Raw genomic sequence first — 20,593 nt, 5'->3', positions numbered from 1 at the left:
TTCCAAACTGAGTGGTGAAATTTCATACAGATTCTATCAGTTATCTAACTAAAGACTGATTCTTCAGTTCTCTGGCTAACAATTGTTTATATTGCTTTTGTTTATGAGTAGTTGCCAGATTACTCCTAAGAGGAACATGAGTTCGATGGCACAGGTAAGCAACAAGTCTTATTTTTATTGAATCTGAGAAAAGTATCGAAAAGTGCTGGGGCAGCTATGCAGGGATTCTCAGCGTTAGAAGGGACCTCAGCAGTCACCTACTCCAATCAATACCTTTAAAAGAATTTCTTATTCACACACCTGAGTGGTAGCCAGGTGTGGCTAGAATCAGATACCAGAGTCAGCTCGAATTGTTACATTTTCAGTGTGAGCATCTATATCTTGGAAAATCAGAACTTGATTTATTGTTTGCTGATTGTCCAGATTTCAGAAAGTGATGGTAAATATTTTAACAATACAGGTTAAACTTGAATGTCTGTTATGTGTACATTTTTCCAGAGAAGCAGTTATTAAATATTTACTCCCCTGAGGGGAATCCATTAGCTCCTCAGTAAGCCCATTCTTTTAGATATCTTGATAGGAAGTATTTCCTTATATTAAGACTAAAATTGTTTCTTTGTGTCATCCAATAATTGCTCACTTCTGCTTTCTGAGTTGAAGAAGAACATGCCTAGTTCCTCTTCCATAATATTTAAGGACAACTCTCATGTCTTCTCTTAGTCTTCTGTCTTCTAAGCTAAACATCTTGAGTTCCTCCTACCAATCTTCACATTCATGAACACAAGGTTCTTCCCCAACATGGTTGTCCTCTTCTGGATCCTTTATGACTTACCACTGTCCTTCCTAAAAATTGTACCACATATGAATTCCAGGAAGTCCAGATCTTATCTAACAAGGTCAGGGTGCAACAGGATTATTACCTTATTCCTGGATACCATGCCTTTCTTAAAGCAGTCACATAAGCTTCCTTGGCAGCCATAGCAAATGACTACCTCATATTGAATTTGCAGTTCATTAAAACTCCCAGTGCCTTTCCCTATCTTGTACTTGAAGTTTATTTGTTTGAATACAATTAAATAACTTTACTTTTAACCCCTTATTAAATTTACTTTTATTTGATTCAGGACATCTGATTTCTAGCCCATCATGATTATTACATTTGTGGCATCACTGTATGTGATAACCATAATATCTATACACTTATCCATTTGGTTGAATAAAAGAATGTCAAGTATTATAGAATGAAGCACAGATCACCAGGGCCCACCACTGAAGAGCTCAGAGCTGTTACTATACTACTGAAGAAGGTACCCAGATCTATGCATGATCACTTGTGGGAAGCAGATAAGCTAGATGTCATGCTATTAATTCTTCTACAGCAATAATGAGGCATATCTACTCCACTCACCATTCCACATACATCTATGGAGGCCTGACCTTGGGGATTTTCATTATGACACCCAGTTCTCTGAAGAATATTTGTTAGAACCCAGGATTACAGAAGGGCTGTTAGAGGTTCCAGAGTCCATCCCTCATTTTATAGGTGAGAAATGAAGGGGTGGAGCTGAAATTTGAATTCTAGGTCCTTTGCTCCATCACTCTTTCCACTATACTGTTTTACATTCTGGAAGTTCAATGCCAAATATATAATCAAAGGGTCATTTACGACTTCTTGTTCTTTGTAATTCTAAATGTCCTATCTGTTAGGCTCCCTGACCACCTACAAAGATCAGACCTATAATAGGGAAAGTGAGAGTATAGGAAATATGAATGTCTGATTAAGTGATGAAGCAAAAGGTATGTGGAATGTCACTTGGAACGATATATGTATGTTATCAAAAGATGAGAAACCATTGGGGAAATTAAATGGGAAAGGATAAAAAGATGATAAGCTAGTAGGAGGGGGGGGAAACTGATGTACAAAAAGATTGTTTAAAGAGAACCTTCCAAAATTTTAGAGCTAATTACAGTTATGAAGAGGGGAAAAAATGAACCACCATCACTAAAACAAATCACTAAAAGATTTTTCTTGTCTTCCTAAAATATGGTAAGTGGGTAAAAGTGTGATTTGCTTTTGCAAAAACAAGTAGTTCAGTGGAATGCCCTGTGGTTTTTCCAGAAATGCCACAAACCTGTTACTCGAAGTTTATCTGTCCCAACCACAACTTCCTTTTCATCGACTGTAAACAAAGGACGGCCATCCTTGGAGTTGATCTGGAATTGCTGACTGTGGACTTCTACCATTTTGGGACCTGAAGAACATATTACAATATTTAATTAGTAAATAAATAGATGCAATGTAATTTGAGCATTCACAGAAGCCAGATCCACCAGCCAATTCCAAACTATTTGAAATTTAATTGTTCTCACTAGCCATGGTGTATACTAATTTTGCTAAGGTTCAAGCCTTACTGGGTAATTATAGTTTCTAAATAGAAAGATAAAAATATAGTTCAAACTGAATCCTTCCTGAAAATACTAATGTATTATCAATATATAGCTTTTTTTAGTTGTTATTTCTTGCAAAAGGAAAAACTTTACCTCACTATGCAGTAAGTAGAGCGCTGGCCCTGGAGTCAGGAGGACCCGGGTTTGGATCCGGCCTCAGACACTTAGCACACACACACACACACACACACACACACAAACCTAGCCGTGTAACCTTGGGCAAGTTACTTAACCCCAATTGCCCGCAAAAAAAAAAAAAAAAAAAAAAAAAGAGAAAAGAAAAAAGAGAAAAAAAGAAAAAACCCTACCTAGTTCTATTCAGCATTATTAGAAATTAGAGAGGCATAATGGATAGAATACTAGGCTAGAAATCAGAAAAAAAAATGAGCTCAAATTCAATCTCAGACATTTTTAGCTGGGTAACCCTGGGCAAGTCATTTAAACACTGTTAGTTTAAGTTTCCCTATCTATAAAATGGGGATAATAATACCTCTCAGAGTTGATGAGTATAAAATGAGATGTTTAGAGTACTTTTTAAACCTTAAAGTCCTATATCATTATTATTACTATTTTGTGTTTGTATTCCTTTGTAAAGATTTTGCCTTCTGGAATATCAAGTTCAGGAGTGTGCTTACAAATTGTGGAAAAATGATTAAGGAAGAATAAAAAAAGAGAGAATTATCTTAGACTCTAATCTGGTGATCTACATGAACAAGAGGAAAATTTTGATCTTTTGGTACTCTCCCAATTCTACACAGTACCTTCTGGTTATGTATTAATATGAAGAAAATTGTTCAAGTTATTTCTGAAGTTATTTTTAAGCATCTGGGGCAGTACCACTCATGAAGCATTTTACATACTTGTAAATGAATGTCTAATTACTTTTGGACTTAACCAAAGATGTTGTTTTTGTCTTCATAAATGAAAGCTATCTTCAAACTGGAAAGGGTAGGATAAATATCTTTAAGAGGGCATTGAAGCCTGAGATAAGAAAGAATATTAAGAGGGTACCATGCTACTTTAATTGAATTCAAGTCTTTAGGTCTATTAGGAGGTTCTAGATAATTTTAAATGATCTTTTATTACTCCCCTTTCTGGCACTATCTAGAATAACAGGCTTCAGAAAAGAAAGAAATTTTGGGCCACATAACTAAATTGAGTCAACACCCTTGTCCTTCCTTCCCTGCCACCTCCAAGTGGATGAGAGCTGAGTATGACACAGGACTTAGCATGCTAAAGGTACAATTTTGCCTTTAGTACTTAGGAAGGGATGAGGAACAGGTTTTAAAGATTCCATCCAGAATATCTCACTAGAGATTCTAGCCACTTGTCCACAATGAGAAGTTGGGTAACCTCTCTGGGCCATCTATAGAATGAAGGAACTGGACTGGATTGTCTGTGAGGGTCTTTCCAGTTCTAGATCTATGATCCTAATATCCCAGGAAGAACAAAGGATCTTAAGGTAGATTCTCTCATTTTTGTCTTCTTCAACAATCCTCTTTAGCAATCCTTTGAGCAAGGCAGGTACAATAATCCTCATATTATATACATAAGGATATGAGATTCAAAGAGGTTAGCTACCCAACTAGTACACAGCAGTGCTAAGATTCAGGTCCTTGATGTTTTGACTACAAGTCCAATATTCTTTTTTTTATAGTTCAATTTTATTTTATTTTCAGTTCTGAATTTTCTCCCTCCTTTCTCCCCTTTTATGCAAGAGAAGGCAAGGAAAAAAACTTATTACAAATATGTATAGTCATGTGAAATAAATTCCTGTATTAGTCATGTCGAAAAAAAGGAAAGAAAAGAAAAGAAATGCCAGTCTGTACTCTGACTCCATCACTTCCATATATGGAAGTGGAGAGAATGTTTCATCATTAAGTTCTTTGGAATCGTGGTCAGCCATTGTGTTAATCAGTTACTGTCTTATTTTTAATTAATCAAATTTATTTTTCTGGCTATATTTTAAGTTCCAAACTGTCTTTGTCCCTCACCATCCTGCAATAGAGAAAGCATGCGCGCACACACACACACACACACACACACACAAACACTACTTTCTCTGGAGGTGGATAGCATCTTCTTTTCATGGGTCCTACAAGTACAAGTGGACTTGAATATTTTTAATAGAATGGCTTAGTCATTTATAGTTATCCTCCAAACAATATTGAATACAACATTCTCTTGGTTCTGCTCATTTCACTCATAATTTCATGCAAGTCTTTCCATATTTTTCTAAAATTAACCTGCTCATCATTTCTTACAACACAATAGTATTCTATCATCTTCATATACTATAACTTGCTTAGCCATTCCCCAATTCATAGTATTTCCTCAATTCCAAGTTCTTTGGCACCACAAAGGTACCTGCCATAAAGATTTTTAGAGCATATAGGTTCCTTTCCTTTTTACCTGATCACCCTAGGAAACAGACCTAATAGTGGTATTGCTGTGTCAAAGGGTATACGTTGTTTTAGAACTCTTCAGACATAATTCCATATTGCTCTCCAAAATGACTGGATCAGTTCACAACTTCACAGACAGCATATTAGTGTACCAATTTTTCCACAAACCCTCTCACATTTGTCATTTTCTCCTATCATTTTAACCAATATGATAGGTGAGAGATATCTCAAACTTGTTTTAATTTGCATTTCTCTAATCAATAATGATTTAGAGCGTTTTTATATGACTATGTATAGATTTTATTTCTTCATCAAAAAACCTGCCTGTTCATATCCTTGACCTTTTATCAATTAGGGAATGTAATGCCATGTACAAGCAGCTTTCCTGAGGACTGCTGCTATGAACAGCTTTCAACATTGTGATTACATAGCATAGTGAACACTCTATTTATTCAAATAACAAATCAGAGCAAAACATTCACTGAAAATCAAAGTACAGCATTCAGAATGTTACAACTTATCATAGAAAATCAAAATAGAGCATTCACAATGACTTATCACTAAAACGGCCACATAGTTTTCACCAAAGTGGTCACGATAGTTTTCAACAAAGTACAATCATTTAGTAACTCAATCATTCAATCATCCTTAAGGAGTCAAAGTTCTCCACTCATGGGGCACACTAAGTTACAAATCCGTCACTACTCAGTCATCAGTCACTATTCAATCATCAGTCACTACTCAATAACCTCTTAAGGGGTAGTGGAAAACATACAGGTCTTCCAATGGTCAAAGCTGATCAAAAGCAACATGGTCTGTCTTGGCAGGGAGTGCGTTTTTCTTCATTTGGGGTCTTTAAGTGAAGGCCGATTGCTTTGGGGGTAGGGGGTGGATGGGATTCTTATTCAGGGATATGTCTGACTAAGTAGCCTCTGGGGTAGGTCCCTTTCACCACTGAGATTCTGTGATTCATACTTACTAAATCTGCAGATGACACAAAGCTGGTAAGGATAACTAATATGTTGGATGACAGAATAATGTTGATATTAGCAGGGATAAAAACAAAGTCACTAGTTGAGGTTAAGAAATCAATAGCATGAGTATAGGATGTGAGGAGGCCTGGACTGATAATACTCAAGGTGAACAAGATGCAAGGGTTCATAACATTGACTCTGGTTAATATCAAGTCAAGAGTTTAAATTTGTTTTCTGAAAAAAATAAAAAGCTAAGACAATGTTAGGTAGAAATGTCATATCCAGAGCGGCTAAGTGGCACAGTGAATAGAGCACGGGCCCTGGAGTCAGGAGGACTTGAGTTCAAATCCAGCCTCAGAAACTTAACACAAAAACTAGCTATGTGACCTTGGGCAAGTCACTTACCCCCAGTTGCCCTCCAAAAAGCAAAATAAAGAAAAAAGAAAGAAATGTCTTATCCACGATGAAGAAAATGATATCTTTTTCTAAACATATGAAGAGAATTATGTTCAGTTCTAAACACCATATTTTAGGAAGGACACTTTCATATTAGTGTTTGTCCAGAGGACAATGATCAGAAAAGTCAGTGGTCTTGAAATATTGCCTAGTAAAGAAGGATCATGGGAATGAGTAATATCTAGCCTGGGACAAAGGAAACTCAAGATATAAATGAAAGCCATCTTACAAAATATGACAGGGATAGGGACTAGGGACTGGACCTATGATTTCATTGGTATAGGGAACTCCCAGATGAGAAAATTTCTTTGACTGATTCAGGTTAGAACTTTCTTTGTAACTTGCAATCTCAGAGAACTGCAGTGTCAAACTCAAATAAAAAGAGGGGAGGGGCAGTTAAACTGCGCATAAGGATCCCTCAGACAGCAAATAGACTTAGAAAACCACATATTAACATTATTTATGTTTTATTGGATTTTTATTTATTTTGTTAAATATTTCCCCATGACATTCAGGAGTGTTGTTGGTTACATTGTAGCTAGCTGGCAGTGTGTTTGACATCTCTGTTCTAGAGTACTGAGAGGTTAAGTGACTTACTTGCTCAGTCACACAGCAAGTCATGTCAAAGGCAAGATTTGAACTCGTCTTCTTGGCTTTGAGACAAACTTTCTATTCATTATGTCAAGCTATCTTTCACAAAATTTGAAGGGCTCCTAAAGAGCAGAGGAAGTAGTTATATTCTGTGCTGCTTCAGATGACAAGGCTACAGTCAGTGGATGGGAGTTACTAAGGTACCAATTTTGAAATCGGGTACATAGAAAGAGCTTAATAAATACTAAAGCTATCTCTGTGTGACCTTATTTTGTTAACCTGAAAGTGAAATGAGCAGAACCAAGAGAATGTTGTATTCAATATTGTTTGGAGGATAACTATAAATGACTAAGCCATTCTATTAAAAATATTCAAGTCCACTTGTACTTGTAGGACCCATGAAAAGAAGATGCTATCCACCTCCAGAGAAAGTAGTGTTTGTGTGTGTGTGTGTGTGTGTGTGTGTGTGCGCGCATGCTTTCTCTATTGCAGGATGGTGAGGGACAAAGACAGTTTGGAACTTAAAATATAGCCAGAAAAATAAATTTGATTAATTAGTTTATAAATTAAGGACTCTAATTTCATTTTGTTTTTTTTGTTTGTTTTTTTGCTTTTTGATGGGGAGAAGGTAGGGCAGTTGGGTTTGAGTGACTTGCCCAAGGTCACACGGCTAGTAAGTGTTAAGTGTCTGAGGCCGGATTTGATCTCAGGTTCTCTTGACTCTAGGGCTGGTGCTCTGTTCACTGTACCACATAGCCACCCCAGGGACTCTAATTTTGGAACCAAAGCTCTTTGTCATCACAATGTAACAGAATGAGTACTGGATTGTTGATCAGGAAAACTAAGTTCTAAGTAAGATTCTAACATTTATTAGCTGTGTGACCTTGAGCAAGTAACTGAACTTCTCTGCACATCAGATCTTTAAAAAAAGTTATTTAATGTCTTAAATTCTTCATCTGAAAATAAAAAGAGGAAGTTGGAATAGATCTCCTCTAAAGGAAGACCCTTCAAATATAAATATACTACATTAGCATTTAGCACAGTGTATGAAATATAGTAAGTGCTTAATAAATATTGATTGATGGATTGTTTACTTAAGAAAAAAATGTAGACAAGTAGTTATTTGGCCAACACAATTCTCAATATCTGGTTTGATTTTTGATTTGAGTGCCCAAATAACATTAATTTTTTTTTTGGGGGGGGAGAGGGGGTGCTGGTTGGACACAACTCAGTCTTTCTCATCTTACCTAATGTATCTTCTAACTACATACTTGCCTATTCCCTTCCCTTACATTGGCTTTTTCTCTGACTCTGGTATAAACTTTTCTTCCATGTTAATTATGAGCTTTCTCCTAAAGGTTCATATTTTGAGCACAGAGTTGTGTCTTCTCAAATTCTGATTAATACTAGTTGTAAAGAGAAAAGGATTCAAAATGTAGCAAAGGAAACTGAAGTTAAAACTAAGGGAAAATGTCTGTGGAGTAATTTTTTCTAAGAAGCTTGAGTTTTCTTTCTCATTGGAAGTTCACAAAAATATTTCTTAGATGCATCATTTTAATTTTCAGGAGGCATGACCCCAAAGTTTGTCTCCACCTATTATTTTTTAATCAAGGTCTAATTGCAGAATTGTCAGCAGTGAAAAGCTTTAGAAGCACAGCATTTTCATGTAGGCTCTAGAAATGTTTCTATAAAGCAACATAAAATAACAGGAGAAGGATAATTTTAAAAATCTGTCAAAGGCTTTGTTAGGAATTTATAAGAATTTCATATCATAATAGAAAAAGCTCATCTTTGTTTTACAAAGCAGAATTTATTACTTAAAATATATATATTCATTGAAATATAAATATTAATTTTTACATTAGAACAAGTTCAAATTCCGTTTTTCCCTAGGTGATAAGTTCTTCATCAAAGAAATACTTAATCCCTTTTAAATAATTCAGAGGAATTTTTAATTAATCTTTCTACTTACTATAATATAATGTATTTGGCTATCATGACCTAACTGGACATTGATTAAAACTGAATAAATAATCATTTTTTAGCAGAAACCTTTAAGAAATAAATTTCACTTTTTTATCTTTGAGATAAGAAAAACTTTATTGGGCAAAATGGGTTTTTTAATGAAGGGCTTCTGCGACAAATAAAGAAAGAAACGTTAATGATTTTATGATGTTATTAATTAAGTCAAGTTTATGAAACTGGCTTCAGGGGCTTCCTTGTAAAAATGCCATCAAACTCTTTCTTATGTACATCATGCCTCATTAACACTCTTTTCTGCCTGTTATGTCTTTAATGAAAAAATGCCACTATTTGAAAATAAAATGCCACAACATTGATTAAAGAAACTCACAAACCTGTTAGAATTGGTCTAGCATCCCACAGCAGCCATTTGTAGATGATAAGTGTACTAATTGTCATCTACAAAGGAATTTGCAAATTAATCCAACATTAGTTTTGCCCAAATGACTTTTGTTAATTTTATTAAACTAATGCATACAAAGAGACAGAATGTTGTAGGACAAACAGCTGGCCTTTGAGTCAGGAAGTCACTGTGTGACCATGAGCAAATCTCTTAAACTCTCAGTGCTCCAGGAAATTAAGATTACAAATTACAGAGCAGTTACTGATATGCACTAAGGGATGGAATTCCCACACTGAGAGTTTCCCAATCAACTAAATCATAGGTCTGGATCCCAAATGCTATATGCATGCAAACACACACGCACATATACAATAGACCTGTAGTGATGATGTGGCATAGTGGAAATACCACTGGGTTTGTGTTAAAGAAGAAATGTTTTTTGAGTCCAGCTCTGATAGTAACTAGCTTTAGGATCACTTATTATATATGAGGTTTGGATATGGTAGCTTTTTTAAGGTCCTTTAAAAAGCTAAACCCTATTGTTCTCCAGCAGGTACTCTTAAGAAAATTCAATTCAGTTCAATTCCATCAATCTTTATGGAGAGTACTATATAAAGGGAGATAAAATGTTCATATATAGCATATTTCTTGTCCTTATAGAGCTTCGACTCGAATCCAGAGTGTCTATAACACACAGTATTATAAAATATGACATATACCTGTAATGCCAAGCAAAGGCAACTTCCAAGGTTTAAAATACCAGCATAGCAGCCCTCCATTTTATTCAGTGACAAATGAAGAACAGAGAAAATCAAAATACAGCATTCACCAAGTGTAATTCAATAATTTCCAAGTACTACTCCACCCCTGGACAATACATTCATTTACTCAATCTCAAAGCCCCTCTTCTCAAATGGAGATTAGTTTCCAATCATAAGCAAAGTACATTCATTTGGTCAACCACAGAGCACAAAAAGTCAAGATCCCAGCCTTGGATCACAACTGAATTACAATTATCATCAGTTAATGCCAAGCACCTTCTCAAAAGGGGCAGTAGAGTGCACAAAGGCCATCTACCCTGGAGTTACAACAAGGTTACCCAAAGGGAGGTCTTTCCTTCATCTTGACCTGAGGCAAGTTCTCAGCAATCTCTGTTCCACAAAGCTTAACAAGGCCACAAGATACATTGCCAGTGTCATTAATTTATTCTCTGCCTGCAGAACAGTCCTAGGATCCCTGAATACATCCAGGATTTCTGTAAGCATACAACAAGAAAATCCTTCTTCAGGGCTTCTGAACCAACAGCAAAGTTTCAGATCCTCTGCAACAACAGCACTGGCCTTCACCAGTGGACACAATGCACTCTCTGTCTGCAGAACAGTCTCAAGATCCCTGAACCAACAGCAAGGTTCCAGGACTTCTGCATCAATAGCACTGTTCTTTGTCTGGCAAAACAACATCAAAACAGACAAACAAAATACTGGCATCACGGCCATGTCTCCTCAGTCCTTGGCAGCTCTCAAAAGTACTGGGCAGCTCGAACTGGCCCTCTGCAATCCTCTCTCTCCCTCTGCCTCCATGATGCTGCTTCCAAAAGTTCTTCTGACTCTCTTCCTCTGCTTGTGCCTCTCTAAATCCATGGCACCAGCTCCTCCCAGTTTAGCCTTCTCTTTTCACCTTAACAAGTCCATCCCACAAGTGGGATTCACAAGCTCTGGGTTTTAACACTCAACCCAAAAACCAAGCCAATACAGGGGGATCTTTAAATTCCATTACTATTACAATGTTTAAGAAAGATGTAAAGTATTGTAGTAGCAACCACACTGGCATACCTAGCATGGCTGCTAGCTGTGTTCTTAGATCTGCCTCACTAGGAAAGACAGCTGTTTAAAGGGTCAACAATTTTTTTTAATCTCATTCACCAGTTCAGGGGAAAATTCAGCACCCTGAACTTTAGAGAAAATACAAACAGAAAAAACACAAGCAGATAAATAAAGACCAACAGATGGGGCTCTGACTGCCTTGAATCAACTTTGCATACATTCCTGGATTGAGAGAGCCTTTACATCTGAGTAGTTGGGAAGCTCTGAACATACGGCCACTCAGAATCTTGACCAGGGAATCATAAGATCCTTCTCATAAATGAACCCCCAGAGCAAAATACCACCTCAGAGTATATATACACATATATAGTTTTCAGAGCCAGAAGGCATCACAACCCTAGTGACTCAGCACCTAATTAGAAATTCGAAAAAAGTGTGAATGTCTTCCTATAAATAAGCCTTCCCTAAGCAAGCTTCCCTTAATGGGCTCCATGTGAGGCTTATTAATGGGCAGGGAAGATCTTATATCCCATTAATATTACAAGTACTATGTGTGATCCAATTAGGGTAGAGAGTTGGAATAAAGACTAAGTGGATTTGGAAGGTTTCTTGGAAGAGGTTAGTTAGTCAAACAACAAGCACTTATTAGACATATAATATGGGTCAGGTACTATGTTAAGTGCTAAGAATACAAAGAAGTGGGGGTAAAGGGAGAAGCAGCCCTTGCTCTCAAGCAGCTCACATGGAGGAGACATGCCAACAATTATGTAAATGCAAAATTACATAAAAGGCAAATTGGAGACAATCAATGGAGAGAAGCTGTTAGCATTAATGGAAATTGGTAAAGGTTTCTTGTAGAAGTGTAGAATTTTAGTTGGGACTTGAAGGAAACCACCGAGGTCAGGAGGTAGAGATGAGAAGAGAAAGAAATCCCGACATAGCAGACAACCAGTGTGGAAAAAAATGGAATAAGGAGAAAGAGTATCTTGTACAAGGAATGGCAAGATTGTTATTATTTGGTTATTTTTCAGTCATGTAAGATTCTTTATGACCACATTTGTGTTTTATTGGAAAAGATACTGGAGTGGTTTGCCATGTACTTGTGCAGCCCATCTTATAGATGAGGAACTGAGGCAAATGAATTAAGTGACTTGTTCAGAGTCACACAGCTAGTTAACTGTCTGAGGCTGGAATTGAATTCATGTCTTCCTGACTCCAGGCCCAGTGCTTTATCCACTGTGCCACCTACCTGCTGAGAATAGCAAAGAGGCCAATGTGAGTGTGTGTGTATGTGTATGTGTTTGTGTTTGTGTAGGAAAAGAATATAAGAAGACTAAAAATGTAGGAGGGGGCAAGGTTTTAAAGGGCTTTGAATGATAGAGGATTTTATTTTTGATCCTGGAGGTGATAGGGGGCACTGGAGTTTATTGATTGAGGAGGGAGGTGAGGTGATGTGAGTCAGACCTTTGTTTTAGGAAGATCAATTGGACAGTTAAATGGAAGATGCACTGGGATGAGAAGAGATTTAAAGCAGGGAGATAGATGAAAAGGCTGTTGTAATAGTCCAAGAGTAGTGTAATACGGATCTGGACCAGAGTGATGGTAGTGTTGGAGGAGATTAAGAAGGCATATCTGAGAGATGTTAGGAAGACATAATTGACAAGACTGGGCAATAAATTGAATGACGAGAGGTGAAGCAAGCAAAGAGCAGAGGAGGATGGCTGTGTTCCCCTTCGTAATAGGAAAGTTAGAAGGAGGGAAGGGCTTTAGGGGTCTGTGAAGAAAATGAGTTCAGTTTTGGACATGCTGTCCAAAAAAACATACATTTTGAGATGTTTAAGAGGCAACTGAAGGTGCAAGAGTAGAAATCAAGAAAGAGGTTAGGGTGAAAAAATAAATATGGGAATCATCAACACAAAGAAAGGAAGGAAGGAAAGAAGGATGTATAAAATGCCAGCCTACTATGAGTCAGGCACTGTGCTAAGCTTTACAAGTATTATCTCATTTAATTTTCACCACAAGCTTGGGAAGAATGTGCTATTATTATCTCCACTTAAGGAAACTGAGGTAACAGAGGTGATGTGATTTGTCCAGGGTCACACACCTTAAAACTGTCTGAAGTCAAATTTGAATTCAGGTCTTCATGACGTCCAGTCCAGCACTATCTCCACTTTGCCACCTACCTGACGCTTAATTGAATTTATGGGAGGTGATGAGATTACTAAGTAAAACGTGTACAGGAAGAAGAGAACATGGTCCAGAACAGAGTCTTGGGGGCACTCATGGCTTGTGGTTATGATTTGGATTGCCCAGGAAAGGATCCAGAAAAGGGAACACTCAATCATGTAGGAGGAAAATTGGAGAGACAAAAGTATCAAGAAAAAGAGGGTGATCAACAGGCTTTAGAGAGGTCAATATAGATAAGATTGAGAAAAGGCCATAAGATGTGGCATTTAAAGGGCAAATAGATTTTCAGGGGTGGGGTAGAAGTGGGTGGGTAGATTTAGAGTCTCTTAGGCTTAAAGAACACTATAAGCAAAATTAGAGAAGCCAGAACGTTCATCAGGTATATGAACTGACGATAAGCAATCTGGTTTGACTCATGTATAGATTATGTGGAGAGGAATAGTATTATTTAACAAATGTCTGGCCAAAAACAATTTATTGAGCAGGGCATAATTTCTCACTTTCTGGAAATATATTTTCATGTTACATTTACAACAACACTAAAAATCAATTCATTCCAAGTCATGGTGTGCTTCTTAATTTATTACATTATGAAAATTCTATAAGAAGAAAAGGCACCTTTTGGAGAAAACTGATATAAAAGATGTTTTATGAGTTATAATAAGGAATCACATATTAAAAAGTCAGTCATGTATTCTAATTCAATTCAATAAACACTAAATTCCTACTATGTGTCAAGCATTTTCACAGTACATCTCAGGTTAAGACACTGTTAAAATCAGCAAACTAAATGGGTTACAAGTGTAGAATTGTATCAACTCATGAAGACTTGGAAGGCCATTCCAGTCTTAAATCTTTAATCCTATGACATAGCCAAGTAGGGAATTTTGGCACTTTAAATAAAGTACCCAATTTGGCTTTTTTCTATAGTTTGTAAATAGAGTGCTTTATTTAGTTTGTTCAAGCATGGCTATAGTAGGAAGTAGAGAAATTGATGTAAAGAGTCATAATAAACCAAGAAAATAGCTAGGGGCATTTGTTTCTGAACTCATCATGTTGTGATTATATATGCATCTAATATGAACTGCAATGAGCTTTCCTCACAGAATAATAGAATTACTTCATCTAACATTTGGAAAAGAGATTTTGTGATTACAAAAGACTTCAAAATTAAGGTTAAAATTATGTGTCCAGGAAAGTACAATGAACAGTTCTAGTACTATATCAATACTAAATAATTAATTCATACTTTGGTTTTGAATCTTTTGGCCTAACTTTTGGAAACTTCGTCCTGGCTACCCCACTTACCCTCACCATGCAGCTAATTAGAGCAATCTGGATCCTTGCCTTTAAAAAATATATAGCTATTAAAATATACTGAATAAGTGGAGAATTCTGAGGAAATTAACACATATGCTATTTTAAAATAAATGTGAATAAGGAAGAGAAAAGGAGAGAGATAAAGAGAGAGAGAGAGAGTTTTTGCATAATGGTATTATTTTCCTAATGCAAGAAAACTGCATTAAGAAATTGAAATAATCTGTAATAACTATTTTATGAGTAATATTTAAACACCATCTATTGCTATAACTTTCTCTATGCCAAATAACAAGCAATGATTAAAGGGTGCTTAGTTAAGTCTTTGAAGGGCTAACCCATATATTAAGGGAGATGAAAGATGTTCAGATGCTCCTGCACACATGTTCTGAAATATAAAAGCCCAGTTTATGCACCTGGTGACATAATTATCAGTAACCATAAAGTTACACCTGAAGAGATTTGCTGTAATTCTAGGTACTGGCTCAACTTTGAATGAAACATTTGTTCCTCTCTTGGTAGTTATAAATGTCCAGCCTTTTCTAAACAGGTTTGAGAATAATTAGTTCTCATGGCTAATTCATATGCAGCTACAAAACTGCAGTATAAATCTGAAATAGTATTGTAGAAATTAAACTATCACTGAAATATAAGGAGCAGCAGACCAGAAGCAGTGACAAACAACCTGAAGTTCAGAATTTATTTTCTGGTTGTTTTTATAATACTCAGTAACAGCCCAAAGTTCTATCACAATGCACGATTTTGATCATACTATATTTTGAAGGAAACCTATCAAGTATAGCATAGGACAAAGTTGATATGTAACTAGAAGAGGGGCAGCTATGTGGATCAGTGGCTAGATCTCTGGCTTGTAGTCAGGAAGACCTGAGTTCAGACACTTACTAGCTGTGTGTCTCTGGATAAGTCATTAAACCTCTGTTTGCCTCAGTTTCCTCATCTGTAAAATGAGGATAATATATCATCTACCTCTTGGGGTTATTATGAGGATCAAATGAGACAATAATTGTACATGCTTATTGCCTCCAGGATCAAATATGAACTCTTCTTTTTTGGCATTTAAGACCTCATACAGCATGGCTTCAACTTCTCAAGTTTATTATGTATTACTTCCCTCTAGGTACACTATAGTCCAATTAAATTAGACTTCTTATTTCTCTTAAAGGCCCTTCATCTCTGACCTTGATGCCTTTGTACCAGGAATACTCTCCCTCCTCACCTCTGTCTCTCAGAATCCCTTGTTTTCTTCAAGGCTCCGCTTCTATATGAGGACTTTCTTGATTTGGTAGCCATCTGGTGTAGTAGAGACAGTGTTGGCCTTGGAGTCAAGGAGATGGGTTTGAATTTTGCCTTAGATACTATTAGATAAGCATAAGAATTTCCCAGCTTAGACACACCAAACACCTTCACCATCTATCCACAAACTACAGAAGTTTTGATTCTACTTAGATGGCACCCTTAAGGGCAGGACCAGGGGAGAACCACATCTAAATTCTTCTGAAAATATGGATGAATTAGTCTCCATATTCTAATCCCATTTTTTATAGTCCTTTGTTTTCTATTGAGAATGATCGCTTATGCTGGGGCCAGTTTTTACATTATTGAGGTAAGCATGGTTCCATTTAGTATACTGATGAGTTTTCTGTTTTGTTCAATATTTGAAAGTTATTGAAAGATTCTCTTGATCCCCCAAATGATCAACTTAATTAGTGGAATTGTCATGTCTGAGAAATAATTATTCTTTTTTCATGAGACACTATGTACATGTCAGAAAACCTAACCAAAAGCTTGGTTGGTTTAAAAAAGATGTAGCATTAAAAGCTATACAATCCCAAAATACCAATAACAAATCATATTCTTATCAAACAGGATGGCTGAGGCAATAGGGTAGCCTATAATTTTAGTTGCCCTTCAAAGTCCCTTCCAATGATAAGTCTATGATTCTAGCTGAAGTTTTAGACTACTATAAAGTTTAAGTGTTAATTATAAATTTAAAATAACAACAATCTTTTTTATAGATCCAAAGCAAACCAAAGTAATTTGTTGAAAAGGGCCATGGAGGGCAGCTGGTTTTAAATTCAAAGAGCATATATTTTTATGTAATCTAAGCACTGATAGAAAAAAAAAATCTGGTACTGATATATTAATTCTTGTCTTAAATGACATGTTATTCTTACTAAAATAATGATATTTTCTTGTTGGTGTTTAGTTGTTCAGTTGTGTTTGACTCTTTGTAACTCCATCAGTCATAGCATGCCAAGCCCTTCTATCCTCAACTATCTCTGGAAGACTGTCCAAGTTCATGTTCATTGCTTCCATGACACTATCCATCCATCATTTCCTCTGCTATCCTCTTTTTCTTTTACCTTCAATCTTGCCCAACATCAGGTTCTTTTCCAGTGAGTCCCATCTTCTCATTTTGTGGCCAAAACATTTAAGCTTTGGCCTCAGTGTTTTACCTTCCAGTGGATAGCCTAAATTACTTCCTTTAAGTACTGACTGATTTGATCTCCCTGTTGTTTAAACTTTCAAAATTCTTCTCCAGTACCATGACTCAAAAATACCGATTCTATGGCACTCAGCTTTCCTTATAGTTCAACTCTCACAGCCACATGTTGCTACTGGAAAAACCATAGCTTTGACTATATGGACTTTTATTGGTAAGGTGACATCTCTGCTTTTTAGTATGCTGTCCAGATTTGCCATAGATTTCCTTCCAAGGAGCAAGCATCTTTTAATTTCATGGCTGTAGTTGCCATCTGCAGTGATATTTGAGCCTGAGAATTTAAAATCTGACACTGATTCCATTTCTTCTCCCTCTATTTGCCAGAAAGTAATGGGACCAGTTGCCACCATCAAATGAAATTCAAAGCCCATCAAATGTGAGACAGGCTTTCAAAAACTCAAATGGATTGATGATCTCATTCACGTAGATATCACCTCCAATGATGTTGACTGAGGCACATTTATGCTACCAATCCCTCTGCAACCATGTTCCCTGATAAATCTGCCAATATATTGAGGGCCTTCCTTGCTTTCTCCCAGTGTCACAAAGATATGTGAGTAGGGCACTATATAAAATTTGATTACACTTACTTTTACAAGGAAAAACTTGAGTACAAAGCTGAAAGGGCTTCTTTTATTTGACAGGGGGATTTTTGCAAGAAATGACTACAGACATTTTATGTCTGAATTTCAGCATGACATTTGACAAAGTTTCTCATGATATCCCCATGGGTAAGATGAAAAGATATGGACTGAACAATATTACAACAGCTGGTTGATGAACAGATCGATGTTAGTTTGAAAGAGGTCTCTCATGGCATGCCTATAGGGCTCTGTCTTCAGTTCAGTCAATTTAATATTTTTATCAGTGACATAGATGAAAATAATAATGGTATGCTTATCAAATCTGAGAATGACACAAATCTAGAAAGGATAATATTAGCTTGTAAATATCTGTATATGCTGGAAATATGGACTTTTTTACAAAATAAATTTGAATATGAATGAATAAAAAGTCTTGTGCTTAGGTTTAACATATCAACTGCAAAAGTATGGGATGGTGATTGGGGTGGGAACTAGACTTGACAGCAGTACACATGTATCAGCAATGCCATATTCACAATGCCTATGGAGATTACAAATATGCTGATATAATTATCCATCACAAAATACATCATGCTTGCCATATGGTGAAATAAACTAGAAAATTTATTAAGATACCAAAAGACTGAGTCCCAAAACCAGAAAGTGAAAGCCATCAGAGTAGTTATGATATTGGCACAGGTAGATAAAGTAGAAAGCACCCACATTTTCAAGCCTTTAAAACAGAACAAGCTACCTCAGGCAAAGGTCCTCCTCTCCCCACTCACAGCAACCACCCAGCGTCCGGGAAGCGCACTCCCAGCAGCTCTGGCCCCTGGAAGTCCTCAGCAGGAGTCCTTAGCAGAAATTCTGGCTAACTCAAAAAGGGCTTCGCGCTGCCGCTGCCTCTGCTGCTGCCGCCGCCGTCACCACCACCACCAGCCACCGCAGGAACTCCAGCTTGGCTTCTGCTTCCTCTTGCTCTGCCCCTTCCTGCTACGTCAGCAAGTCCAATGGGGCATGGAAGATCTTTAAATCCCATAACCCTTACATTATGTGACTTATAGGCTACCATTAAAAGCAAATTAAATAATCAACAGCATGAAATGGTAACCCAAAGAGGCATATGAATATTGTACTATATTAATAAAAGTACAGTGTCCAGATCATTCCCTCAACAAACATTTATCAAAGGCATTGGGTATATAATGATGAGAACAATCATTGGGGTAGTGGTGGTGGTAAGAGAGGGAACAAAGTGTAGACTGGTAAGTAGAATAAAAAGTGAGATGAGATGGGGCCAACTACAAGATAAAAAGTACTCCTAGAAAACTTGAGGAGGGAAAGAGCATTTGTATCTTGGAAGGTTAGGCTAGGCATCATGGTGGAGGTAGAACCTGACTTGAGCTTTGAAGGATAGTTCTAAAAGTTGGAATTGAGAAGTGACAGGGACAGCCTGTGTGAGTGCATGGAGATGGAAGGTAGTGTGTTGTGTTTGGGCAATGCTGGATTTTGATATAAGTACTAGTTCATTTTGGCTGGAATGTACCTAGAATATCATGTAAAAGAGCATTATAAAAATTAGGCTGAAAAGGTAGACTGGAACCAAATGCCAGGTTAAGGAATTTTTACTTTATTGGCATTGGGGAGTCACTGAAGAGTTGGAGTAGGGGAGTAATATGATGAAACTAATACCTTAGGAGAGAAGTTCTTCACTTGGGGTCTGTGAACTTCTAATTAATATTTTATGTCTTTCAATATAGTTGGTTTCCTTTGTAATCCTGTATATTTATGCATTTAGAAGCATTATTCTCTGAAGGGGTCCATAGGCATGACCTGACTGGCTGAATTGATAATTAATTTATAAAATTATGAAATGGGAGCAGGTGAACCCTCTTCTTTGGGTAAATTGCCAGGAAAATCCATGATGGTAGTGGGAAACAGGGCTATAATCATACTTTGATAGGGCACAGTGGGTATAAGGGAAAATGTCATTAAAAAGTACAGAGATAAATACCAAAATGGAGGGTAGTACAGAGGCAGATGGTGTGAGTTTGGGGGGGATAGGGTGATGAAGGGAGGCAAGCAGCAATGGGGAAGGGCATGGTGAAGGGGAGAGGCACAGATGACCACTCACATAACCTTGTATTAAACTTGATTGCACTCAGCATCATAGACCCAGATAGAGATAGAAGAGGGATCAAGAGGAACAAGTTTGAGGTTTCATTTTATGGGATTTGGGGGGAACAGACTAACTCTTATCTGTGCCAGCTTGGGGTTAGTCATTAACATCTTCACATCCTCTCAGAGTTGTTGGTAAAGAATTAAAATTAACATACCATGTCATCTCAGAGTTACCAGCATCATTTGGTGATCTGCTGGTCTTATTAAGGATGTCTGGAACTCATCTGAAATTTACATATCATAGGACAAAAAGGCTCTGACAGCAAAGCCTAAATGCTTTTCCCTGATTCAGCATATATTACAAGGATGTGATTTTTGACTATATATATATAATACAAGCTGTACATTATGCTCCTTTGATCTTTGGAGATAGTTTGTATGTGACTTCCAGGTTCCCCTTTGCAATATTGCTTCATACCATGACACTTTAGATTGACTATTTATAAACTTACTATATTTGACTACAAGGGGTGTTGTTGGTGGTGGTGGTGATCGGGGCACCAGAGCAAGATATTATTTTAGCACACTGGCAAAGGGTCCATAACACAAAAAAGATTAGGAACCCCTGCCTTAGAAAGATTACTTTAGCAGCTTCAGAGAGGAAGTATTGGAAGGAGCAAGACTGAAGGAATAGGGACAGTTAGTACTCAGAGTGAGAGCTTGAAAAGATCGTATCTTAAAATGGCCAAGGTCTCCCACTGCATCTTGGTTCATCTGTAGTCATCCTGATTGATATCT

General features: G+C 37.0%; 1 protein-coding gene across 3 annotated transcripts in view; it reads right to left on the bottom strand.

Moving 5' to 3' along the window:
* SGCG (sarcoglycan gamma) overlaps positions 1 to 20,593 on the bottom strand; it is a 313,430-nt gene that overhangs the window by 85,022 nt on the left and 207,815 nt on the right. For all 3 annotated transcript variants that reach the window (XM_069080733.1, XM_069080731.1, XM_069080732.1), the window contains exon 5: positions 2,133 to 2,252. In XM_069080733.1, coding sequence (XP_068936834.1) covers positions 2,133 to 2,252 — 120 coding nt within the window. The remainder of the gene's footprint in view (positions 1 to 2,132; positions 2,253 to 20,593) is intronic.

The sequence above is a fragment of the Petaurus breviceps genome, unplaced genomic scaffold (genome assembly GCF_028583685.1).
Source record: "Petaurus breviceps papuanus isolate PSGF00001 unplaced genomic scaffold, PetGlider_PUasm1.0 91133, whole genome shotgun sequence".
Classification (NCBI taxonomy): domain Eukaryota; kingdom Metazoa; phylum Chordata; class Mammalia; order Diprotodontia; family Petauridae; genus Petaurus; species Petaurus breviceps.
The sequence above is the reverse complement of the archived record's forward strand: the minus strand, read 5'-3'. Positions and strand labels throughout refer to the sequence as shown.